General features: G+C 36.6%; 1 protein-coding gene across 3 annotated transcripts in view; it reads right to left on the bottom strand.

Moving 5' to 3' along the window:
* Positions 1 to 27972, bottom strand: part of GPC5 (glypican 5) — a 1490288-nt gene that overhangs the window by 746198 nt on the left and 716118 nt on the right. For all 3 annotated transcript variants that reach the window (XM_043891977.1, XM_043891978.1, XM_043891979.1), the window contains exon 7: positions 2744 to 2900. In XM_043891977.1, the coding sequence (XP_043747912.1) occupies positions 2744 to 2900 (157 nt within the window). The remainder of the gene's footprint in view (positions 1 to 2743; positions 2901 to 27972) is intronic.

Here is a 27972-nt window from a genome sequence, read left to right as displayed (position 1 = left end):
ACATTCCAACCCTGCTATTTGAAGGTACTAGTGAAATAACCATATCTACATATATGAGCCAAATTCAATACAATAAAAATATAGAAAAAATTAATGTAATCTTAGGATACTTAAATCACCTACTAAAATAAAGTACTTTCAGTTTCCTAAAAGTGAACACTACATACCATAGATTTTTTTTATTAGAAATATGTCAGTTGACATTTAATAATATTTAACAGTGTGATACAAATAGAGGTAGTTTAAAAGCTAAATATTGTTAAATCATTTGATACTGTTGATGATAAAAAAATGACAGCTAAAATTTTGGTGGTAAAACTTTGCACATTGAAATATATAAACCCTTCTTGCCTGAAATAAACATTAACCAAAACAGAAACAGGAAATCAGTTCAAGTGATGGTTAGTAAGATATTTATCAACTTTGAACATATTCATATATGGAGTAAAATCATTAAATTTACAAGACATAATATTGGCATTATTCCTTGTAACTATATGTAGCTATAGATAAATATATGTCTGTATAACGTTTTTTAATCAGATATTTTTGAAGTCACAAACTGTGTTCTACTTGTATTTTATAAAGAATAAACATCACTGTGAGGAAGACATAATGGTGTATTTCAAATTCCTAACACAAATGACACCTTGGTAAACTTTCTAGAGCACAATATTTTTAAGACGTTAAGACCGTCTAAAACTATGGCGTAACATGCTTTAGTGAGCAAACCAGCCTAACACAGTTAAACTATTCTGGTGCTTTATAAAAATAGAAATGTGACCTACGTTTTGCTACTTGCTGTGCCCCTCTATTTCGCAGGCTATCCACTGTGGGTTCCTAACCACTTATTAAAAATTGAAAGCCAACAGCTATAAACCCATAGAAACATGATAGGCAACCCACTTGCAACAGATGTGGATTTTTTTACTGTTTGCCTGGAGTTGTTGAAAACCATCTATATCAAATCTCCCCAATTCTGATGGATAGTTGCTTGTACCATACCTGTCCATTTCAGGATTTTAGAGTAAAAAAATTCATTCTTGTCACCTTGACAAGTACGGCTTTGTGAGAAAATTATTAGTAGTTGAATATCCTCTACTGTCTCTATTTCTTGTGTGAAATAAGGCAAAAAGTTATCTATTAATAAATAGCAAGTTCTCAAGCTTAGAGACAACTTTAGGAGTGAAAAATCCCCGTAAAAGGCTAATTCCACACACACTGACGTACATACAATTTATAGATTAAGTTTTAACCTAAGCTATTTTTCATAATATTTTTATACCTTAAAACCCTGCAATGTTCAAATGACAGGGAAATCATGGTACATATAAATACACAGGATCAAATGAAAATTAAAGACTATTTAATATTATCCTAATAGATATGTATCATAATTCCAAAATACAATGGAGAGCATTTTAACTCTTAATGAAAACACATTTTCAATTTTTTTTGTCTTCCGGTTTTTGGCATAAACAACAAGACAGGTAACCAAAAGAAATTAATCTGATAAATTACATTAGTACCAATAAGAAGAACACATATCCTTACTGCTCCTACATGAGTAGACGAAATGCAATTTTTACTAGGAAATTGTGCTAATACATCAAACAATTTTGTGGTCCTTTGTTCAGTAGCAATCCAGTGTACTAAATCCCACTATTTACTTTCTATGTTAAATTTATTATTCTTTCTAATAGGAAAACATATTTCTTTATATTGCCTTGATTTTGTACCTCTTCTGGCTTCATTTCCTTTAAACAATGTATTTGTTTTACAAAACAAGATCCTGGAAGGAAGGGGTGTTGATGCTTGAGGCATTGGTAGTATTCTAAATTTACTACACGAGAACTGAAAAGTAAATGAATTCTTCTCCCACCAAAGTCAGGAAAGGACATTTCTAACAGGTACAAAGTTGTCAGAAAAATCACAAAGCCCTTTGTGATTTAGAGGGAGATTATCAGGGCAGGCTCCAGACAGGCCTGCACAGGTCCAGATTATTTTATAAAGTAACCCCCTTTGGTATGACCTGAGATAAGCGAACAGTTGAAAGTTAGACTAGATCCCTCACTTTGTATGTAAAGAGAAGGAAAGGAAATTTATTTGGTAATTTTTTTGGTGGTTGTTATCGGGTCATTCTATCATATGTAATAGTGACTAGTCCAGCAATACCAGAAATGGTTTTCAAACCCATAAAATCAAAATAATGTGAATGATTGGTGAGATTTTTTCAGAAGAACCAAATCGTAGGAGTTAAATTCAAGTATTTTCTCACCATAACTAGCCATATATTTAATCAATTTCTTTGTGTTCTGAACATGATGAAAACCTAATAAAATTTATATAATGTCATGATAATATAATACAGTTAGAGAACTTTAATATTCAGCATGGCTCACCCATTCTGGTTTCACGAATATAAATTTAACATTCATCATCCTAGTTATTTTATGTCCTACAGATTATCCCACTTTAAAATGATGAATTCTCCGAACTAATGAACATTCACTCATTTAACTCAGGAAAACTGTAACTTCCATTTAAAGTCATTAGTTAAAAAGAAATAAAACGCCCAAGAATGCATATCCCAAATAACAAAAAATGGCTTAGTTTTCATTTCCAATTCCTCTTGCCTTTTTCTGAATTCACATCCTTATTTCTTTATATTCATAGCAATAGTTCTCCATAATTATATTTCAAAAGCAGTCCTTTAGAAATGGGGTTAGAATCATACACTTACAGTCTGTGATTTTTAGTGTCCTCTTGACTTCTCCACTTCCTGAACCCCCACAACCATCTTCATCATCACAGTCCCCGCTGACCTGTTCAACCATGCCGCCACCACTGCCCATGTGAAGTTCCCACTTGGTGGGTTTGGGTGACCTACCCTGTAACAACTAAATATGGATACCAAAAACATTAATTAATAGAAAGTTCAAATCATCTAAGGATGCTATTCAACAACATGCAAAACTTAGAATTGCTTTCTTATGTGGATACACTATTTTGATGTGGATACCTTAACAAATCAAGCATGAAAGAAAGAGAAAAAACTACTGACATAATAATAAATAATGGGCAAGGTCTTGCAGCTATGAAAAGCTGCAATCTGCCTATTAACACTGTGAGACAGTTTTGGAAATCAGATAAAACCAGATCTTCTTTCTCATGAATACTTTGGTTAGAGAATCCTCTGTTTCTGAATACACAATGTTAAAAGCAGGGTAAATCAATCTCCAGTACAACAAATCTCCCTCTGAAGAGTATTGGCTGGTAATGTACTGTTTGTTTTACAAACCAACAGTCCAAAATTTCTCAAAAAGAAGACTGCCACTCTTCCAAAAAGACTCAGTGAAAGAAATATAGAATCTTGGACATGTACATTTATAGTTTTATTTAAACTTTATGGATTAAATATGCATACCAATATATATGGAACAGAAGAAAACTATGGAACAAAAGACTTGGGTTCTAATTCCGTTTATACAAATTACTCAAGAAATTTAATGAACCTATTTGTTTCTCAAGGATTTCCCTTACTTTGATGAACAAGATAGATAGAATAGCCATTTCCCCATATAACATGAGGAAAATAATATTTTGAATAATACTGGACTTGCCTGAACTCCTTTTCAAAAAGGTGATGTTGTGAATAATGGAATATTTCACTTAAAGCTAAGACCCAGTAACATGATCTGGTATGTGACATTTATACCTCTAAGGCATTTTTGGAGGACCCATCAGCAAGCATGAGCACTGGAAGGTACTGCCATGTTATGAATGAAACATATTGCAGCTGAATGGTTAATGGGAATTCAAGTTTTCAGGGTGTTTTATGAAAGTATTAGTGTTGCTGTTTCTAAAAGCTTTTCATAGATTTCAGATTTTCAATACAGAGATCAATTGTATTGATTAGCAGAAAATAAACACACAACTCAAGGAGAGCATTTTATACTGAAAAATATAGAGCAAAATATCCTAAGTACATATAAGACAAATATGTTTAGCATTTAAAGAACACTAACATTAAGCAACAACTTTGACAACTGATTAACTTTCAAAATTAAAAAATAAAATTGGGTCACAAATTCTGAAATATTGCAGCTCCCTGAGATTTATTTTCCCTGAGAAAAATAAAAAGTTAAAACAGTTTGAAAATAATTTAAAAATTCTAATCAGAATTTATCCTATTGATCAGCGTTTCCCAAATGTTAATAGGTGTTACATTTTAAAAGAAAGCTTCTTTCATGGTCAGTGAATTCAGAATTAAGTTAAAGAAAGTCTTACTATATTTAATGTACTGATATGTATGCTACTTCCTGTAGGGAGATAAGGCAACGGGAAAATACAGATTTGTAACAAAGTATATAAAATTAAAAAATTTGAAAAAGTAAAGAAAAGATAAAAGGCATTATTCTATAAAGATAAAATTTTAATAATTAAGTAAAACTAAGTATTAAATTATTAAATAAAATATTAGAAATTTGAATGAATTTCATAAAATAATACCATATATCATTTGTTATTTAGCATAATCATAAAGGGCTGAGATTCAGAGGTCCAACATACTCAGATTTAAATCCTGATTCTGACATATATGAACCATGTGACATTGGGAAAATTCCTGAATAACTCAATTCAGTCAAAACTAAAATAGAGACAGTAATATACCAGGGTCATTGTTCTTATGTGAGAAAAAAATATATAAAGTATACTGAATGGTGTTTGCACATTAAAAGCTAATGCATTTTGATCATTATTATCTTTGTTATTATGCATTCTATTGCAATATTGCTTAAACACTTAGAAATCATTAACTGAAAAATTATTTGATAAAGATTAAAATTATTCAAAGTTGTATCTGAAAAGTACAATAAAAGCTAAACTCTCTGATAGTGTTATTTCTTTTGCCTCTGACACTTTTTCCCAACATTTCCCATTTCAACTTTATTTCCCTGTTACTTTCCTAAGTATTCTTCCAATATTTTACTGGGACCTTGGTCAGAAGAAAAAGAAATCTTGTGAACAGCCCTAAGAATGGATAAGTCACCAAAGATCCAACTCAATGAATTTGAACTCAAAAATGCAAACAGTAAGATAGCACATGTGAAATAAAACTTACTGCTTTAGGTAATTAGTTTGAGTTGAAAGTAATTAAATGCATTAGCTATCAGAGAATGGTTAATATATTTATAGTGCTGGTAAAAATAATAGATGACAAGAGAGAAAAATTATTATTTTTAAAACCATTAGTATGTTCATTATACTACGTTTCTCCATCACTTCAGTGACACTTCAAGAAACATCTAAGACACACAAACTCATATTTTTAAGAAAGTAAACTATATAAAACTTATTTTAATTTAAACCATCTGTGGTGCAGCAGAATTATAAAATGGGCCCTAAGCCTTCTCACTTGAATCCCTGGGGCTGCGCATATGTCACCTTCACATCCACTATATTACACGGCAATAGGATTTCCACAAATGATCAACTCATTCAAACATATCCATGATCCCATCTGATCTATGCTCCAGGTCCCCATGATCCCATCTCTTTCTGGAAGAGCCAGCACCTCCATCTCCTTCATTTCTGCATAAAAATTCTACTTTATATGTTCATTTCCTTCTTCTAAATCATAAGCATTCACAAACATTCATTTCACAGTTGTAATAAAACTTAATTTGTGAAAATCCCCAATCAATAACTAATCAACAAAAACAATCAGCTTTTCATAGTAAGACCCTTATTCAAAATCCCACTTCTTTATGACTATTCTGATTTCTTCGTTTGATCATTTTTTCCTCACATTTCCAAAATAATAAAAATAAATGTTCAGTTAATACTGTACATCCCCTTTTAGTCTTTTAAGACTATTTCAGGGAACCCATCCTAACAGATTGCATCCTCATCTGTGTATAGATCATACATAATTCTTTATTTGCAACCCCTGTTACTCTTCAGTTCACCACTAAGCAACAGTTAGATATAAAAGGTACTGTATTATTTTGTATCTTAAAATAGAACTATTCACTTCCACTATTCATGTGTCATTACATCTTATCTCTCCAACTCCCTCACTGTGAGGGACATTGGTCTCTCCTGCCTACTCAGTTCAGTTCAGTTCAGTCGCTCAGTCGTGTCTGACTCTTTGAGACCCCATGAATCACAGCACCCCAGGCCTCCCTGTCCATCACAAACTCCTGGAGTTTACTTAAACTCATGCCCATCGAGTCGGTGATGCCATCCAGCCATCTCATCCTCTGTCGTCCCCTTCTCTCCTCCTGCCCCCAATCCCTCCCAGCATCAGGGTCTTTTCCGATGAGTCAACTCGTCACATGAGGTGGCCAAAGTATTGAAGTTTCAGCTTCAGTATCAGTTTTTCCAATGAACACCCAGGACTGATCTCCTTCAGGATGGACTGGTTGGATCTCCTTGCAGTCCAAGAGACTCTCAAGATTCTTCTCCAACACCACAGTTCAAAAGCATCAATTCTTCAACACTAAGCTTTCTTCACAGTCCAACTCTCATATCCATATATGACCACTGGAAAAACCATAGCCTTGACCAGACGGACCTTTGTTGGCAAAGTAATGTCTGCTTTTAATATGCTATCTAGGTTGGTCATAACTTTCCTTCTAAGCATCTTTTAATTTCATGGCTGCAGTCACCATCTACAGTGATTTTGGAGCCCAGAAAAATAAAGTCTGACACTGTTTCCACTGTCTCCCCATCTATTTCCCATGAGGTGATGGGACTGGATGCCATGATCTTAGTTTTCGGCATGTTGAGCTTTAAGCCAACTTTTTCACTCTCCTCTTTCACTTTCATCAAGAGGCTTTTTAGTTCCTCTTCACTTTCTGCCATAAGGGTGGTGTCATCTGCATATCTGAGGTTATTGATATTTCTCCCGGCAATCTTAATTCCAGCTTGTGCTTCTTCCAGCCCAGCATTTCTCATGATGTACTCTGCATATCAGTTAAATAAGCAGGCTGACAATATACAGCCTTGACATACTCCTTTTCCTATTTGGAACCAGTCTGTTGTTCCATGTCCAGTTTTAACTGTTGCTTCCTGACCTGCATACAGGTTTCTCAAGAGGCAGGTCAGGTGGTCTGGTATTCCCATCTCCTTCAGAATTTTCCACAGTTTATTGTGATCCACACAGTCGAAGGCTTTGGCGTAGTCAATAAAGCAGAAATAGATGTTTTTCTGGAACTCTCTTGCTTTTTTGATGATCCAGCAGATATTGGCAATTTGATCTCTGGTTCCTCTGCCTTTTCTAAAACCAGCTTGAACATCTGGAAGTTCTCGGCTCTTGTATTGCTGAAGCCTGGCTTGGAGAATTTTGAGCATTACTTTACTAGCGTGTGAGATGAGTGCAATTGTGTGGTAGTTTGAGCATTCTTTGGGATTGGAATGAAAACACTTTTCCAGTCCTGTGGCCACTGCTGAGTTTTTCAAATTTGCTGGCATATTAAGCACCTTCACAGCATCATCTTTCAGGATTTGAATTAGCTCAACTGGAATTCCATCACCTCCAATAGCTTTGTTCATAGTGATGCTTTCTAAGGCCCACTTGACTTCACAGTCCAGGATGTCTGGCTCTAGGTGAGTGATCACACCATCGTGATTATCTGGGTCATGAAGATCTTTTTTGTACAGTTCATTTCCCTTAAATCAGTACTTTCACCATGCCATTTCTCTGCCTTAGAACTTTTTGTGACTCTATAGTGTCAAAACCACTGGTGTCAAAATGTCAGTCTAGCTAGATGAGCCACAGAAAGAAGTCTTATGATGAAATGTTTGGGAAATGCATACCAAGTCCCCTTCATGAGATCTATGAACTAAAGGCTCATAAGGAATCTACAGTAAGCAATCTTGTTTAGTTGAGATTCACTTTACATTTCCCAAATTAACATATGCAAATTAACCCCTCCTCTCACACAACAAACATTGACATTGTTTGGAAATGAGTCTATAATAAAAAGTTCAAATTTTGCCTCCTATCAAGGTCCCATAAAATATACTGTTTCTTAAATTATTATATCTAAAACAGCAACCCCCCGCCACCCAGATTCCACTACATAGCATTTTGTTTTTCTTACAGTAATTGTGTAAATTTATTTGCCTGGAAAACCCCATGGACAGAGGAGCCTGGCAGGCTACAGTCCATGGAGTCACAAAGAGTTGGACATGACTGAGTGACTAACTTTTATGTTTCTAACTTTGTTTATGCTCATTTTATGTTCTCTTCCTTCTCATTACTATCATAAACAGTGCGGCCTGATATCACTAAACTAAGCCAGTCTTTCAAGGAAGAAACCCACATGGAAGTAAAATTGTTTCCCTTCATTCTCGTCCTGCCTTGGCTCTGAATTTGCCCAAATGTAAAGCTGATAGCATTTTGAATACTTAGACCTTTCCCCTGTCCTGGAGGGTAGAAAGTCAATAAATAATACATATTTATAGAACTACTACAACAGAGGAAAGGACAGGATTTTGGGTCCCAGCCACACATTAATTGTGTGCCTTTAAGCAAGTTACTTAAGTCCATTAAAACTCATTTTATTCTATTGAATAATAATGCAAAGGAAAGGAAAGCACTTTATATACTATAAAGTACTCTGCTCATTTATAGTGTTCTGTGCAAGACACTGCATTAAAACTGAGAAACGCACAAAGTAAAGACAGAGTAGGAAAGGAATTCAACAACTTTTAGGGTGTTCCTTTTTCCCTCAATGTCAAGCAATTTGTGCAGTCAGCTGACTAGCTGAAAATAGTCAGTTTGGATGACTGATGCTTCCTGCCTATGTTTAATTGGTTTAGGAAGCTCATTAGGGATGCTATCTTGGAGGATGAATTTGGTGAGTAGAATATCTGATGACTGTGAGGCAAATGTATTTCTTTCAGCTGGTGAATTAATCTCTCAATAGACTCAATTTGCTTTTTACTAACTGTCTGGCAATATCCCATCCTTGCAATAGCCTTTCAAACACTTACAATAAAATCTGGCTATTGATGGCTTGCATACACATGTTTGCTGTAAAAGACAAACACATTCATCACATTCAACAATATCCACATGTGAGAGCAATGGAATGTGCTTCCAAATGCAATATATAATGATACATCTATAAAATATTCCCTCCATCCTTTTGCAATCATTTACACAGATATATAAGAAGTAAATATATGTTTAGAAAACATTGGTCATCATAAACAGTCATCTAGTCAAACCTAGACATGGTAGAAGGTTCTGTTTTACAATTTTGTATTATTGATGGGCATGTATGACAGTTGGTAAAAAAAAAAAAACCAAAACATTGACAGAAAAATTTCAAAGCAGAAAACAGAAGACAGAAAAATTGTGCTCTCATTTCATCATTAATAAAATAACTCTAAAGAATATATATTAAGTATAGAACAAAAACCCTCTATGTATAAATATATGCAAATATGTACATATATATGAATTTAATGTTGTTATAAAGCAATTTGTATCTATACTTTCATAAAATTTAAGTAAAACCTATAAAGAAATGTATGGGGAATAGAAAAACTACTTAAGTGTATAATATTTTAAAGCTGGAACTCTGATTAAAAATTTCTTATGATGTATTTTCAAAATTTATCTTTGTAACATATTTAAATTAGACATATTTTAAATAAAAACTCTTTATATGAAATGCTCTCATTTTTTTGCAAATGAACTTCCCTTTCCTCAAACCTCCAGTTCTGTTCCCATCCAACCCCCCAACCCACTCCACCCTATTTCACCTTTGTCATTTATACTTTTTCATCTTTTAGATGTTTTTCTTCTTTTAGATGTTTCTCTTATATAAAACTTTTCTGCTCTTTCTATTTCAAAATTAGAAAATATTTTATCCCCAAAACCTAAATACTACAAATCTTCAGATTATATTAAAGATTATGTTTTCAAAAGCAGTTAAACCCTTATAGACTATCCTACCTAAAAAGCCAAACACATTCTACAATATGTCATGTTATGTTAAGTTGACCAGACACAGAAGTCATTTCTGTAGGATTTCTTGTCAGTGTTTGCTCTAAGTTTGAGCTTTCTGATCTCAGCTTCTGTTGCACTGGTAATTTGAAAGGTCACTGTTCTGTGACATTTGGTTTGTGCAACGCAGTCTAGCAATTTATAAAAGTCTTGTGATTTTGTAAATAGAATATTGAACTTAGAAAAGGCTTACTACATTCACTCTTGGCCTCTTAAACTGTAAAGAAGTCATTTGTTCTTTTTCCCTTAGGAAAATTCTATGTATTTCCCTTCTACCATGCCTGACCCTTACCTCCAGCTCAAAATGAGCACCGTTTCATTTTCTGAGCTGCCATAACAAAAGTGACCAGATAAGTCTATAATTAATGTGTGTCGTTGTCTAAACTCTAAACTAGATCCCACAGGAGAGCTAAAGCTAAAAGCTGGTGAGTTAAGTGCAGGAATAGAATGGGACAATGACTAAACCTCAAATAAGACACAGGAAAACTGTTGGTCCCGAAGAGGAAGTATGCATGCCAAACATTGTCAGTCATCAAAAGGTTCTTGTGAAATGTCTATGGCAAAACACTACAAGGACCTGAAAAGAATTGCAGAAAAAGTGAAAAAACAAAAACAAAAACATTTCTTAGGAGACAATCCCAGAGTTACTGTTGGAGACATCTATCAAAACATCCATGCTAAGTAAGCCATAAATAGATGGGTCCAGAAGAACAATAACAGGAGTAGAAGAAGCAGGCATATTGAAGGGTAAGGAATGTAAAAGGACCCTGAAGTAGGAGAAGACAGGGAGAAGAAAAGTGGAGGTTATAAGTAGATTAAAAGCCCATAACATGTTCAATGGAATAACTAGATGTACAATGCAAAATTCTCAAGTCAAACATTTCATTGTGGGGACATGATGTATGGCAACTACTAAAAATTTTTAGACATATGAAAATTACTTTCTTGATGCCATCTCTTAATTCAAAGCTACTTTATTAATTTTCTTAATCATTGCATGTTTACCATCACACAGGCACACACGTCATATGGGCATATTGTCACCCATCAATATTATAGGACAGAAAACAACATCTCAGTTTCTGGCTGATTCAGGTTCATCTATGAATGCAATTAAATGCATTCTAAATAAGAATTATCAGATAAATAATTGTATTATTTTATATTCATGAGGTTCAGAATAAATTTATATTGTTAGTGGTATGGTTTATCATTGTGAAGTCATTTTCTTTGTATGTCGGAAGCCTGTATGCCTCTAACTAGGTCTTCACATGCATGGGGAGTATTTATACATTCACCAAACACAGTGGTGGTGGTGGTTTAGTTGCTAAATTGTGTCTGACTCTTGCAATCTCACAGACTGTAGCCCTCCAGGCTCCTCTGTCCATGGGATTTTCCAGGCAAGAATACTGAAGTGGGTTGCCATTTCCTTCTCCAGGGGATCTTCCAGACCCAGGGAACAAACCTGGCTCTCCTGCACTGAGGCAGATTCTTTACCTACTGAGCTACCAAAGAAGCCCAGGCACATAAGCAGATTTGCCCCAAATGTGCACTTACTTGTGTCCTGGATTATTTCAGAAGACTGCCTCTTCTTTGTAGAGGTTCATGGCAATTAAAGGTGCGAGTGACTTACTGTTGAGAACATGCTTAGCTAGTTGCCTAGTTATCCCATATCATCTTCCTGACATTCCAGAGCCCAGCAACTGAATTCCCAAAATCAAGGACAGACCAAAACTGAACATCTACTGCTTCTGGGAAAAATAAGTGAAAGTACTCCCAAGCATAGATGGACTGATTGAAGATAAATTCAAGACAACTCAATACCATCTGGTAAATCTGGCTTCTGCTCACCACACTCTACCATATCATAAAGGTAGTTTTACAGGCACTTCCTAGTTAATGATATAGATAAGGATTCATTTTACATGGTTAGCAAGCGAGTGTTTTTCCCCCTTTAGGCTACCAAAATATTCCCTCACGTGGTTCAATCATAAGGAACAGAACTGTAAGTACCAGTGCCTTAGTTATCTGCTCTGACAGGAAGACTGCGTCATTTTTACATAGTATACAAAAATTAGCAATTTGCATCATTAACTTAGATTTTTCATTACCATTTTTTTTAATAGCTTCAGCGTGTTTCTGGCAGGCCTACAAGGTTTATAGAATTCAACTGCTTTGTTTTTTAATCATTGTCCGTTAATCATTTATCTGCATAAGATTGATGTCATAGAAAGACAACAGAAAATAAAAAAGAAAGAAAAGGAAGGAAGGAAAAAGGACAATGTCAATCATAATGCATTGCTAATGTAAGGGTTTTCTGATTAGAAAAGATTTTTGTTTGTTAATTCATCACAATTTTCATTGCCTTTTTTCAAAGAACTGTGGAGGACTGCAAATCCATTTAAAACCTGGTTTTGGTAACCAATCTAGAGTCTCTTCATTGGCCAGCTGTGCACAACTCATTCTCAAGTACTCCATTAAAACATTCCAGGATAGATTCCCCTAAAGTTTCCACAGTCTATTAAAGGTTTACTTCCAAAAGGAGCTCATTCTGATCCCATTTAGTATGACACCCTTGTGTATGCCAGATGGTTGTGAGAGTTATATCTTCATAAATGTCATTCTGGTTTTCACCTTTGCAATGAAATTCCCTCAATCTAGCTTTATTTACATAAACCATAAAAATATGGACAGAGACAAGCCAAAAGAGGATTAAAGGAATGTGATTTTACTAAATGTTCTAGACATAATTTGAGAAAATTGGTTAAAATTTGAGACTGTGATTGTTTTGGGGAGGAGGTAGGTAGGTATTTCACTGGGATTCTAGGCCTAATTCCCGTTAACTATTTATATGCATGACCTTAAATAAATCATTTAATGTTGCTGAGCCTAAATGTTTCAGCTGAAAAAAAAGAAATAAGGAGGGGAAAAAAATCCTGAATGTGTTTTAGAACTCCAAATTTTCAAGTCTAATACGCTTCAAGCCTTTCTAGCATTTGGTTTAGAAATAGGTATTACATAATTAAAGATTATTGTGGTTCTCCTTGATATTCATTTTAATTCTATTCTTGTACTCCTGTTTCTGTTGGATTTATTTTTTTAATTTAAAAAATATAGTATCCATTTATTATTAGTTAAATTGTGTTTCTGCAAAAACATCTGTCGAAGCCCTTATTGTATCCATTTATTATTTACTAAATTTTGTTTCTATAAAAATATCTGCTGAAGCCCTAAAACCCTAGGACCTCAGAATATAACCTTATTAAGAAAAAGGGTCTTCACAGAGGTAATAAAGTTAGTTCAGTTCAGTTCAGTCACTCAGCCGTGTCCGAATCTCTGCAACCCCATGGGCTGCAGCACATGAGACTTCCATGTCCATCACCAACTCCTGGAGTTTACTCAAACTCATGACCATTGTGTCAGTAATGCCATGTAACCATCTCATCCTCTGTCATCCCCTTCTCCTCCTGCCTTCAATCTTTCCCAACATCAGGATCTTTTTGTATGAGTTGGTTCTTCACATCAGGCCAAAGTATTGGAGTTTCAGCTTCAGCATAAATCCTTCCAATGAATATTCAGGACTGATTAACTTTAGAATGAACTGGTTGGATCTTGCCATCCAAGGAACTCTCAAGTGTCTTCTCCAACACCATAGTTTAGAAGCATCAGTTCTTCGGTGCTCAGCTTTCTTTATAGTCCAACTCTCACATCCATATATGACTACTGGCAAAACCATAGCTTTGACTAGATGGACTTTTGTTGGCAAAGTAATGTCTCTGCTTTTTAATATGCTATCTAGGTTGGTCATAGCTTTTCTTCCAAGGAGCAAGCATCTCTTAATTTCATGGCTGCAATCACCATCTGCAGTGATTTTGGAGCCCAAAAAGATAAAGTCTGTCACTGTTTCCATTGTTTCCCCATCTATTTGCCATGAAGTAATGGGACTGGATGCCATGATGTTAGTTTTCTGAATGTTGAGTTTTAGGCCAACTTTTTCACTCTCCTCTTTCATTTTCATCAAGAGGCTCATTAGTTTTTCTTCTCTTTCTGCCATAGGGTGGTATCATCTGCACATCTGACGTTATTGATATTTCTCCTGGCAATCTTGAGTCCAGCTTGTGCTTCATCCAGTCCAGCATTTAGCATGATGTACTTTGCATATAATTTAAATAAGTAAGGTGACAGCCATGATGTATCCTTTTCCCCATTTGGAACCAGTCTGTTGTTCCATGTCCAGTTCTAACTGTTGCTTCTTGACCTGCATACAGATTTCTCAGGAGGCAGGTCTCCTGAGGCAGGGAATATCAGGTGCTCTGATATTCCCATTTCTTTAAGAATTTTCCACAGTTTGTTGTGATCCACACAGTCAAAGGCTTTGGCATAGTCAATAAAGCAAAAGTAGATGTTTTTCTGGAACTCTCTTGCTTTTTTGATGATCCAGCACATATTGGCAATTTGATCTCTGGTTCCTCTGCCTTTTCTAAAACCAGCTTGAACAGCTGGAAGTTCACGGTTCATGTATTGCTGAAGCCTGGCTTGGAGAATTTTGAGCATTACTTTGCTAGTGTGTGAGATGAGTGCAATTGTGTGGTAGTTTGAGCATTCTTTGGCATTGTCTTTCTTTGGGATTGGAATGAAAACTTACCTTTTCCAGTCCTGTGGCCACTGCTGAGTTTTCCAAATTTGCTGGCATATTGACTGCAGCACTTTCACAGCATCATCTTTCAGGATTTGAAATAGCTCAACTGAAATTCCATCACCTCCACTAGCTTTGTTCATAGTGATGTTTCCTAAGGTCCACCTGACTTCACATTCCAGGATGTCTGGCTCTAGGTGAGTGATCACACCATCATTGTTATCTGGGTCATGAAGTTCCTTTTTACACAGTTCTTCTGTGTATTCTTGCCACCTCTTCTTAATATCTTCTGCTTCTGTTAGGTCCATATCATTTCTGTCCTTTATTGTGTTCATATTTGCATGAAATGTTCCCTTTGTATCTCTAATTTTCTTGAAGAGTCTAGTCTTTCCCATTCTATTGTTTTCCTCTATTTCTTTGCATTGATCACTGAAGAAGGCTTTCTTATCTCTCTTTGCTATTCTTTGGAATTCTGCATTCAAATGGGTATATCTCTCCTTTTCTCCTTTTCCTTTTGCTTCTCTTCTTTTCATAGCTATTTGTAAGGCCTCCTCAGACAATCATTCTGCCTTTTTGCATTTCTTTTTCTTAGGGATGGTATTGATCACTGCCTCCTGTACAGTGTCATGAACCTCCATCCATAGTTCTTCAGGCACTCTATCAGATCTAATCCCTTGAATTTGTCACTTCCACTGTATAATCATAAGGGGTTTGATTTAGGTCATACCTGAATGGTCTAGTGGTTTTCCCTATTTTCTTCAATTTAAGTCTTAATTTGGCAATAAGGAGTTCATGATCTGAGCCACAGTCAGCTCCTGGTGGTCTTTTTGCAGACTGTATAGAGCTTCTCCACCTTTGACTGCAAAGAATATAATCAATCTGATTTCGGTATTGACCATCTGGTGATATCCTCTAAAAAGAGGTCATCTTGGTGGGCCCTAATCCCAAAACGATTAGTGTCCTTACAAAAAGGGGAAATTTAAACACAGAGACACACAGAGTGAAGGCTATATGAAGAGAGGAGATTCCATGAAGTTGAAAGGACTGCACTGATGCACTTACAAGCCAAGGAATGTGAATGACTGCCAGCAAACCACTGAGAGCTAGAAGAGAGCCCTGGAACAGATCCTCTGCCACAGACGTCAGAAGGAAACACCCTTGCTGGCATCTGGAATTGGGACTTCTCACCTCTAGAGTGTGACACGGTAATTTTGTTTTACCCCACCTAATCTGTGGTGCCTGGTTACAGTAGCCCCAACAAGTGAATACCAAGTTACATACTGGAAAATGCATATATCAAAAATGTATAACTCAAAGAATGTTTCGACATGACCTCAGCCACATGACCACCATAATCATGACACAAGGCTACCATCAGGCCAGAAGCCTCTTTTATGAGTCAGTCATTTTTTTCTCCCAAAGAGAACATACGCTTGACTTCCTCTACCATGGGCTCCATTTTTTCTAAGGAACTTTATGAACATAAGCATGTTGTGACATTATACTTGTCACATCATTCTGTGCATTCAATTGCTATATTTTATTCTATTATATCAGTAAAGCATAACTTGTCATTCTTCTGTTGGTGGACAGTCCTGAAGTTTTTTTTGTGTGTGTGGATATAAAAATAGTGTTGCTATGAAAATCTATTAAATGTCTTTTGGTATAAAAAGTCAGTCATATTTGTTGGATGCAAAGAGCTGACTCACTGGAAAAGACCCTGATGTTGGGAAAGATTGAGGGCAGGAGGAAAAGGCGGTGATAGAGGATGAGATAGTTGGATGGCATCATCGACTCAGTGGACATGAGCTTGAGCAAACTCTGGGAAATGGTGAAGGATAGGAAAGCCTGGCCTGCTGCATTCCATGAGGTTGCAAAGAGTCAGACACGACTGAGCAAATTGAACAAGAATACCTAAATGTGGAATCATTAGGCCCTAGAGGTAGTTATCTGTTAAACCAAACTAGCTATATTTATTATTTATCTTCTCTCTTAATATTGATGTATAATTTACTCATAATTGAGTATACTGCTCTTAAACATACAGCTCAGTGAGTTCTCCCATAGGTCCACACACAAAAAACAACTGAGATTAAAAATATGTCACAAGCATCCCAGGAATCTCATTGTCATCACAGTCAAGAACTGCAATAAAAAGATAACTCCTGTTCTGACCTCAATTCACCCAAATTCATTTTGCCTATTAATGATCTTCATAGAAGTAGTATCATGCAGTATATAACCTCTTGCATAACGTTATTTTTATGCAACATTATGTTTTTAATTGTTGGAGAACACTCTTGAGAGTCCCTTGGACTGCAAGGAGATCCAGCCAGTCCATCCTAAAGGAGATCAGCCCTGGGTGTTCATTGGAAGGACTGATGCTGAAGCTGAAACTCCAATACTTTGGCCACCTCATGTGAAGAGTTGACTCATTGGAAAAGGCCCTGATGCTGGGAGGGATTGGGGGCAGGAGGAGAAGGGGACGACAGAGGATGAGATGGCTGGATGGCATCACCAACTCAATGGACATGGGTTTGAGTAAACTCCGGGAGTTGGTGATTGACAGGGAGGCCTGGCGTGCTGCGATCCATGGGGTCGCAAAGAGTTGGACACGACTGAGTGACTGAACTGAACTGATGTTTTTAACGTTCATCATATTCTTGTGTGTATCAATAACTCATTCTTTATTATTGTATAAAGGAGGAAAAATATTCTCTTCTAAGTTCTCAGCTGGAGCCCCTGTAACAAAAGAAGATTAACAACAGAAAAGCATATAACTATTTTTTAATATTAGCTTTACATGACACAGGAGGCTTCATTAGAAATACCTGGTTAAAGCTGAGAATTTTTAGACTGGGTTTCATAAAGAGTGAAAACTACTGAGAAAATGTGATAGGACAAAAAAGGAAATGGATAAGTGTGGTAAACTGGACAAAAGGCAAGACTTCGTCATTCAGATTCCCCTTGGCATTTCTTGCTCCTCTTTGGAGATAAGGATGCTCCTTTCCTGGGGAATAAGGAGGTTACCTCTCACATGAAGGCTGTATGATCTGTTTCAAGGGAAGATCAGAAAATCCTTCCTGTACCTGCCATTTTTCAAATTTCTTTATGCTAGGATGCCACAGTTTGGGTAGTATATTCTAAATCCTGTCAGTTGCAATATAGATGCTAAATTTTATGAATCAGTAGCAAATTTATTGATTTATGTCAAAGTTATTGGCCAATTCATCTGTTCCAATTTGGGGCTATGATAAATAATGAGAATCAAATATCCTTGTGGATGTGAGACTTGGACTATGTGATGCTTTTAAACTGTGGTGTTGAAGAAGACTCTTGAGGGTCCCTTAGACTGCAAGGAGATCCAACCTGTCCATCCCAAAGGAAATTTGTTCTGAATATTCATTTGAAAGACTGATGCTGAAGCTGAAACTCCAATACTTTGGCCACCTGATGAGAAGAAACGACTCATTGGAAAAGACCCTGATGCTGGGAAAGATTGAAGGCAGGAGGAGAAGGGGATGACAGAGGATGAGATGGTTGGATGGCATCACCGACACCATGGTCATGAGTTTGAGTAAGCTCCGGGAGTTGGTGACGGACAGGGAAGCCTGGCGTGCTGTAGTCCATGGGGTTGCAGAGATTCAGACACGACTGAGTGACTGAACTGAACTGAACTGATTTACTGATATGGAGTATCCAGGAGTAGAGTAGTTGGGACAAAGAGTATATAAATATTTAGCTTTAGTAGCTAGGGGGGCTTACCTGGTGGCTGAGATGGTAAAGAATCTGCCTGCAATGTGGGAGACCTGGGTTCAATCCCTGGATTGGGAAGATCCCTAGAGGAGGGCATGGCAACCCACTCCATTATTCTTGCCTGGAGAATCCCCATGGACAGAGGAGCCTGGCAGGCTACAGTCCATGGGGTTGCAAAGAGTCAGACACGACTGAATGACTAAGCACAGCACACAGATATTGCCAAACAGCTTTTCAATATAATTATTCAGATTTACATATCTACTGGTAATATATTAGTTATTCCACAGCTTTTGCAAAACTAGGTATTATTGGTCATTTTAATTTTAGGTATTTTATAGGAGTACAGTGGTATTTTACTCTCATTTTAACTTTAATTTTACCAATGACTAATGATTTTCATATAATTGGGGGTTTCTTTTTTAGTTATCTTCTAATATAAGGTGACTTTTCAAGTCACTTGGCCATAGGAAAAACATAGATTATCTGTACTTTTCTATATGATTTCTAAGAATTCTTAACAAATTTTAGATATGACTTTTGTTTTTATATTGTACCATTGCATTATTTTTATTATCCCTTTATTTTTAGATAAAGCATTTCTTTTAATTTTCAGATTTATTTTTATTTATGTATTAATTTATTTATTAATAAATTTATTTATTAATTTATTAGAATACTCATTATACCTTTCTGAATATCTGAGGGGCTAAAATTATATTTATTTATTTATAATATAGTATTATAGACTTGCATGTATGTGTGCTCAGCCACTTCAGTCGTGTCTGACTCTTTGTGACCAATGGTCTATAGTTTGCCAGGCTCTTTTGTCTATGGAATTCTCCAGGTAAGAATACTGGAGTGGGTTCTTCAGGTATCATAGACTTATTACACCTTAAACAGTATTTTTACCATTTACCCAGCAACAAATAAAACTTAAAATAGTTAAACATTATTTAGCCACTCATATTCTTTGTTATCATACATTTTATTTCAACATATATTATAAATGCCAAAAGACACAGTTATTATATTTACTCCTACTTCTCATGTCTCTTTTGTAGTAAATATTCCCTATCAGTTCCTTTTTCTTTAATATTTCTGTCAGATTTTGGTGTCAACATTTGTTACCTTCTGGCCACAAAATGTGAAGTGGTCTGACTTTTACATACATTTTCTGAAAGTGCTTGTGTAAAATTAGTCTTATTTACTCCTTAAGTTTTTCGAAGAATTTGCCAGATAATCCATCTGTCCTGGGATTCTTTTTGTGTGTGTGAGAAATGTGTTAATTATAGAAATAGTTTCTATAATAGATTCAGAGCTCATTCAGATTCTCATTTTCTTCTTGTGCCATATTTTTAGGTTGTTTTTTTCAATGAACTTCATTGCTTCCTATAGTTTCATGCTTCTGTATGGGATAATTTTATTTAGTCTGAGGAACTAAATAATTTCTTAAACTTTAGGTTTGCTAGTTAGCCATTCAATATTTATTTGTTTAAAGATATTTTATTATGCCTCAATTTTATGTATATTTTCACTGGTTCCATAAGTTTAGATGGGCATAATTTTACCCTTAGTATGCTAAAGATGTCATTCCATTGTCTTTAGTTTCTGTAGTTTTGTTGAAAATCTTAGTTTTTGTTGTTATACTTGCTTTTAAGACTTTTCACTTGTCTCAGTCCAATAGTTTGACTATGATCTGCCAAGGTGTGACTTTGTTTGTATTATGTTGCTTATATTATATTGATCTCCTTAAATGTGGGTTAATATCCTTTATTGCTTTACAAAATTTTTAACCAATTGCTCTTCAAATATTGCTCCTTTCTACCATTCCCTCAGCTGCCTTTGCTGGTCTCCAACTGTAGGTATATTATGGGCATATATTGTTCAGTCAATTAGTCATGTCTGACTCTTTGGACCACAACAACCCAAGCTTCACTGTCCTTCACTATCTCCCAGAGTTTGCTCAAATTATTGTCCACTGAGTAAGTGATGCTATATCCAATCTTCTCTTCCTCTGTCACCCCATTTTCCTCCTGCCGTCAATCTTTCCCAGCATCAGGGTCTTTTCCAATGAGTTGGCACTTCATATCAAGTATATACACTGTGACACATGTTTTTTATGCTTTGTTCTGCTTTATGCAATCTTTCCCTTTTCATACTGTTCATGGGGTTCTCAAGGCAAGAATAGTGAAGTGGTTTGCCATTCCCTTCTCTAGTGGATCATGTTTTGTCAGAACTCTCCACCATGATCCGTTCATCTTGGGTGGCCCTACATGGCATGGTTCATAGTTTCATTGAGTTAGACAAGACTGTGGTCCATGTGATCAGTTTGATTAGTTTTCTGTGATTGTGGTTTTCATTCTTTCTGCCCTCTGATGGAGAAGGATAAAGGGGCTTATGGAAGCTTCCTGTTGGGAAAGATTGACTGGGTCTTGTTCTGATGGGCAGGGCCATGCTCAGTATATCTTTAATTCAATTTTCTGTTGATGGGCAGGGCTGTGTCCCCCCCCCCCCTGTTGTTTGACCTGAGGTCAAACTATGGTAGAGGTAATGAAGGTAATAGTGACCTCCTTCAAAAGGTCCCTTCCACACACTGCTGCACTCAGTGCCCCCAGCCCTGCAGCAGGCCCCTGCCCACCCATGCCTCCGTGGGAGACTCCTGGACATACATGGGCAAGTGTGGGTCAGTGTCTTTGTGTCTTGTGGGGTCACTGCTCCTTTCTCCTGGATACTGGTGTGCACAAGGTTTTGTTTGTGCTCTCCAAGAGTCTGTTTACCCAGTCCTGTATAAGTTCTACAATCAAATCCCACTGTCCTCCAAAGCTAAATTCCCTGGGCTGTTCTCAGTTTATTTGCCAGATCCCAGGTTGGGAAATCTGTTGTGGGTCTTAGAACTTTCTTAACAGTGTGAGAATTTCTTTGGTATAATTGTTCTGCAGTTTGTAGTTCGTCTGCTCAGCGACGCTATGGTGGGGTTAATGGCGACCTCCTCCAAGAGGGCTTATGCCACAGGCTGTGTGACCAGGTCTCCTGCACCCAGAGTCCCCACCCCTGCAGCAGGCCACTCCTGACCCTTAGCTGTGCAGGAGACACTCAAACACAGTTCTGGCTCAGTCTCTGTGGGGTCTCGGAGTCCTGGTGCACACAAGGTTTTGTTTGAGCCTTCTGAGCATCTCTGGCAGTATGGGGTTTGATTCTAAATGTGATTTAGCCCCTCCTGAATTGATGCTTTTGAACTGTGGTGTTGGAGAAGACTCTTGAGAGCCCCTTGGACTGCAAGGAAATCAAACCAGTTAATCCTAAATGAAATCAGTGCTGAATATTCATTAGAAGGACTGATGCTGAAGCTGAAACTCCAATACTTTGGCCACATGATGCAAAGAACTGACTCATTGGAAAAGACCCCAATGCTGTGAAAGATTGAAGGCAGGAGGAGAAGGGGATGATAGAGGATGAGATGGTTTGATGGTCCCACTGACTCAATGGACATGAGTTTGAGGAAGCTTTGGGTGTTGGTGATAGACAGGGAAGCCTGTTATGCTGCAGTCCATGGTGTGGCAAAGAGTCAGACACAACTGAGTGACTGAACTGACTGACTGATCCAATATTTATGCTTCTGTTTAGATTGTTTGTGTGAATCTTTCTTATGCTCACTTTCTTGTGTTTTACTGTATTTACTCTGGTTTAAACTATTCAGCTGTTTAAGTTAAATTATGATTTTCAGCTTAGAATGTCTATATGAGTTTTAACTTTTTCTTCAAATTCTTGGCTAAAATATTCTTCATGTTCATTTATTTTTATTTTATTATCATATTAGCAATAGCACTTCAGAATTTTTGTCACCTAAATTCTGAAATACATTACTTATGGGTCTGTGCCTATTGTTCGATGTGTATATGTATTAATTTGCCAGTTCACATATCTTGACATTTTTTGGTTTCATGCTGGACACTGTGTAATAAAGAATCATGAAGTACTCTGATGATGTTAGGTATACAACAGAATATACTCCCACTTTCCTCTGTTATTTGGATTGGATAAACAGTAAGCCATATCAATATAACTAGAGACTAGGACTAGGTTATAGCTTTGTTAAGACATTGTCACCTCTAGTTAATCCCTGTTTCTCAAATCAGGCCCACTTGGTATTCTGATTTAGAGTTCGATTAATCTGTTTTTCCTTAGCCTTAAAATTCTGTTGGATGTTAAGTTCTAACTTTCAGAAATATTAAGCTTAGCTATTTAGAATCTTACTCCATTCAACTTTAAAACTTTAAACTTGAAAAACACATGGTCAGGATGGGGACTGACCATGTGTTTGATGTATGCCCCCTCCCTTTCAAATGTTTTCTCTCTCAATCACTATGAGAACCTGGAAGATTTCACTCTGCCTTTCTGAATCATCTGGCACAGTCCTTCCATCTTGCATACAGCACAAGAACTCACCAAATATGCCTTTGGGAAGATAAGTCAGGTGTTCTATTGCTTAATTTACCCCCAGGTAGGCTGGGCCAGGCCCGATCCTAAACCTCCAGCCACAATCAGAAAATCACTCAGAAATAAACATTGCCCACACTCAGCCCACTTTGGGAGGTTTCTGCAACCCATAGATCTAGTTTTTCTTTTCTTTTCTTTTTGTCCTAGCACTCTATTGTTAAAATCATAATTTCATAATTTATCTGGCTTCTAATTGCAATAGTTCTTTTGGCCAGCTCTAACATATACAACATAATTGTCACTCAACGTTTTTTTTTTCAGTACTTTATTTTTAATCATGTAGTCTGTCTTTATTTTTTTTCCCCCAAAGCATCTTAATAGTCAGAAAATTATACATTTCAGGCAACTTTTACAGAACTGAATAAATACTCCAAAAATAAAACACAGAATTCCAAGTCATGTTACCTGTGTTTATATGTGTATTTTGGGAACCAAAGGACTACCCTACACTCCTTCTTAAAAATTTGTCAATAAAAATGTTAAATGGATGCTACAGAGGGAGAGGTCTTGTTAATCGGACTCTGAACCCTGACAAAAATATATAAAGAGAAATGTCTTGTTATTACAATGACTATTTGGGTCTATATTATTTGGATTCCTACTGCACCATCTTATGAACCTGACCTACAGGTACTAGGCTGGCCAAATAGTTCATTTGGATTTTTCCGTAAGATGTTACAGAAAATCTGAATAAATTTTTGGCCAACCCAATATATAGAAATACATCCAGAGCAATGCAGGGGCAGTAGATTTCAACAAACCTGTGCTGAATAAGCAGCTTAGAATATGATAATGTACCTTGATTTTAGGTCATTTGGCCTAATGCAACTCAAGTATGAGATACATAAAGCCTTTATGTAGCTGGAGAGAGCTCTGTTGCGACATAAGCGTTACTGGAGAAATATCAGACATGTTACTATTGACCACCCTAAGTGATAGCGAGTCAGTAGTTTACTTTGGCTTGTGAAACTCGGGTTAAAGGAAGGGAAAACAAACTAATAAGCCTTATACTGGAGGGAAGGACAGATGGGAATACTAGCATCTATCATCAAAAGACCCAAAGGAAAGAGAGGGCTAGGGTGGAACAGGGTGAGTCCATGTTCAGTAGATTTTTAAAGAAGATAACTATAAGAGGAGAAGAAGGCTCATCTTAAGAATATCCCTTTTCATAGAGCAGTGAAGAAGCTGTCAAACAGAGCATGCACACATGAAGACTTTAGTATTGAAGCACTCAGTTTTGTTCCATCGCAGAGTGAATATTTTTCTGGAGCCTCAAATTAGCCCAGTAATTTCCTGGCCTACTGGATACTGTCAAAGATATAGTTTCACTGTGCTCTTTGGGGTTATTTATGTTTTTCCCATGTTAAAATGACAAAAAGTACCTTTTAAAATTGTATAAATAATTCATTCTCATAAAATTTTAGGCCACATAGAAAAACTGCACTTCAATAGCAACTTTATGCTTTTGAATTCTGAACGCCCATCACAGTGCTTTTATCACAGTGTTTCCTGGCATTTTGCCACAGCACTGTACCAGGTGAGGGCCACTGAAACCTCCTTAAATGGATCTGTTATTCCAGATCCATGCTTGGTACTCAGATGCTTAGTTCTGCTCTGCTGATTCAAGAATATGAAGCTTTAGCCTGCCGAACCCTGAGCACCATGAGGTATGTTTCTGGTTCTTGAATTCTATTTAGCAGTTCTATTAGGAGATAATTTAAACAACAAAAAGAGTCTGGCAGCTTAAAAAAACTCAATTCTTTACCTCATGTAACTTAATTTCCAAATAAAAGCTAATATTTTAATTTAAAAATAAGTATTAGTATCCTTTGATATACACACTAGAGGCAGAATGAGGACTATATATTTTTCGTGCAAACCATCTTCCCTTTGATCCTGTTTCATCTCCTGAGACTTGCTTTCCTTTCCATGTATTCAGTGTCATAGCAATGCTTAGCTGTTCACCCAGGATTTCCTAGAAGTATGCAATCTCCCCTTCCTTCAATCATAACCATTTCTCAAATGACATTGCTATTCCATCTGTGCAACAAAGTCTACCTAAGCATTTGGGGAAAGAATATGACTACCTAATTAAACCACTTTCCTGAAGGGTTGGGTGGAAAGAATACTTAACCCTTCAAAATGCACTGAAATATACATGTATACACTGTTGCATTTAAAACAGATAACCAACAAGGACCTACTGTATAGCACAGGGAACTCTGCTCAATACTCTGTAATAACTTAAATTCAAAAAGAATTTGAAAAAGAATAGATACATGTACATGTATATAACTGGATCACTTTGTTGTACACCTGAAACTAACAAATCATTGTTAATCAATTATCAGTTCTGCTCAGTCATGTCCGACTCTTTGAGACCCCCTGAACCACAGCACGCCAGGCCTCTCTGTCCATCACCAACTCCTGGAGTTTATCCAAACTCATGTCCATCGAGTCAGTGATGCCATTCAGACATCTCATCTTCTGTCGTCCCATTCTCCTCCTGCCCCCAATCCCTCCCAGCATCAGGGTCTTTTCCAATGAGTCAACTCTTTGCATGAGGTTATTGGAGTTTCAGTTTATACTCCAATATAAAATAAACATTAAATAATGAGTAACTACCCAATTAAAAAAGAAAAGAACTGGAACCATAATAAAAGAAAAGAAATAGAGAGGAAGGAGATTGCCAAATCAGAGTCATCTATCGGCGCTGAGTCCCCTTCTATATTGTCAGTTCAGCTCTGAACCAGCAGGTGCCAACAAAGGGAATGGAAAGATGGAGTGTGCGTGTGTGTTTGTGTGAGTGATTATTTGTGAGTGTGCATGCAAGTGCGTGTGCATGTGTGTGTGTTTATGTGTGATGGCAGTTGTTTAAAGACAGTCATCTCAAGGCCTGACAGGGAAAGGTTTCATTTCCAGGTTCACTCACATGGTTGCTGGCAGATTTAGTTCTTTGTGAGTTGTTGGACTGAAGACTAGCTTGGTTCCTTGGAATGTGAGTCTCTCCATAAAGCATCTCTTAAGGCAGTTCCTTTTACCATCCCCAGGAAGCAAGAGGGCAGGAGAGAGTGCCAACAAGAGGGGAAGACTGGGGCAAGATGCAAGTTATGGATTTTTGGTAACCTAATCATAGAAGTAAAATCCAATTACTATGGCTATAGTTTGCTTATCAGAAGCAAAACATTATGTCCAGCCCCCATTCAAGGAGAGGAATCACCCAGGGCATGGTTTGTAGGTGGTTAAGATCACTGGGAACTACATCAAAAACCATGATGTCACTCCAAGTAATTACCACTTTCCTCTCCCACTATGATGCTATTTTTCTTCTTTAAATACTTAAATGAAGCTCTATCACTTAAAGCAATGGTCTCTCTACAATTTTCTCATACCACCCTTCACCCCAGAGTTACACTGGGAAATGCAGTGATTTGTTTCTCTTCCTTGACACCAGACATGCACAGGATTCATGCATATAGTGGAGACATTCTGTGTGTACTGAAGCCAGATCCTCCAGATTTTATACAACACTGACACACACATGACTGTTCTTACTCCTTCTAGAGAACTGGTTAATTTCCCACTTTTCCCATTGTCATTCTCAAGAGTGTTAATTGCCTTCTACAACGAATCTCTAGTTCTCATCCTCACCTGGGCTTCTGGAACAACACGTGCTGTGCTGTGCTTAGTCGCTCAGTCGTGTCCGACTCTCTGCGAACTCATGAACTGTAGCCCACTAGGCTCCTCTGTCCATGGGATTCTCCAGGCAAGAATACTGGAGTGGGTTGCCATGCCCTCCTCCAGGGGATCTTCCCAACCCAGGGATCGAACTAGGGTCTCCTGCATTACAGGTGGATTCTTTACAGCTAATCTATGAGGGAAGCCTCCTGGAAAAATGAAACCCCTGCCTATTCTTTCTTTTTTCTTCTCTTTGGATGTTATTTTCTTTGTTTCTATGCAATTTCAAGTAAAAGGGACTTCTTCTAAACATTTTCTACCAACACGTGCTCCTGAACAATGTGACTTAACTGCTCATATGGTTGCAATTCCCAGCTTTTCTTCACTTGGCATTTTTCTTAGCTGAGTTTAAGAATGATTCTATGCCAAAGAGAACTTTCTTTTCCATTATGTACAGAATGAAGTGAAAGTGCTGATAATTCTGAAAGACTGTTCTAAGAATTACTGACATTTTATTGCATGAACAGCTTCTATCATTCTTTGGATGCTTATTTATATTGCTGTTATTTTCCTTTGAGATTTCAATTTTGATAAATGAAGAGTTTTTATTTGTTGAGCCACCATGTTCTGGGAACTAGATAAAGTTAAATAACAATAAAATTCTAAACCTTGAAAATTTCCAGTGCTATCATTGTAACTGTGTGAACACAGTGTCATGCATATTTAAACAATAATTTGAAAGATGTTCAATTAAGAAATATGAATTTTTTGGAAAAGGTACAAACAAAGAGGGTTTATTTGAAAGAAAATTAAGGAAAAATATTCAGCGATTTATGCTTTGAATTCATTTTAAGGGCATTTAGTCCTTAAATGTATGTTTAGAAGGCAGATTTATAAATTTTAATCATTTTTAGTCAGAGGAAAGTATAGAGTTTTATAAGTTTTGTCACTAAACTTTCCTGACCTTTATATATTCAGTTTTTCCCCTTGTTTACAATATGATTGGGCTGTAAAGGTGTAGCCATTAACCAATCAAATTGAACACTTAAAGGTCAGTACATTGCATAAAACAGTTGCTTTTCAAAAAATGTGTAAGGCATTCAAATTTTGGCACATTTTGGCAAGTCCAAACTTGTAAAATAAATCCATGGTGACATAAATGAGACTCAGGCTCCTGGTAAATCTTGTAATAAACATGAGAAGAAAGTCTAGCTCCCTGGCTTTTTATTTTTTATTTTCATATTTTAAAGTTAGTCTCCAAAAGCCTAGTAAGCTAGGTATAGAAATGACATGAAGTCAACAGCGTTATGGATGTAATAAAATATAAATACCTTTGAAATATTTTCCAGACTGCAAATTTTAAATTAAGAACTTC

This window comes from Cervus elaphus, chromosome 30, assembly GCF_910594005.1.
Source record: "Cervus elaphus chromosome 30, mCerEla1.1, whole genome shotgun sequence".
In the NCBI taxonomy this organism is placed as follows: Eukaryota; Metazoa; Chordata; class Mammalia; order Artiodactyla; family Cervidae; genus Cervus; species Cervus elaphus.
This window is presented reverse-complemented; position numbering and strand designations above follow the sequence as displayed.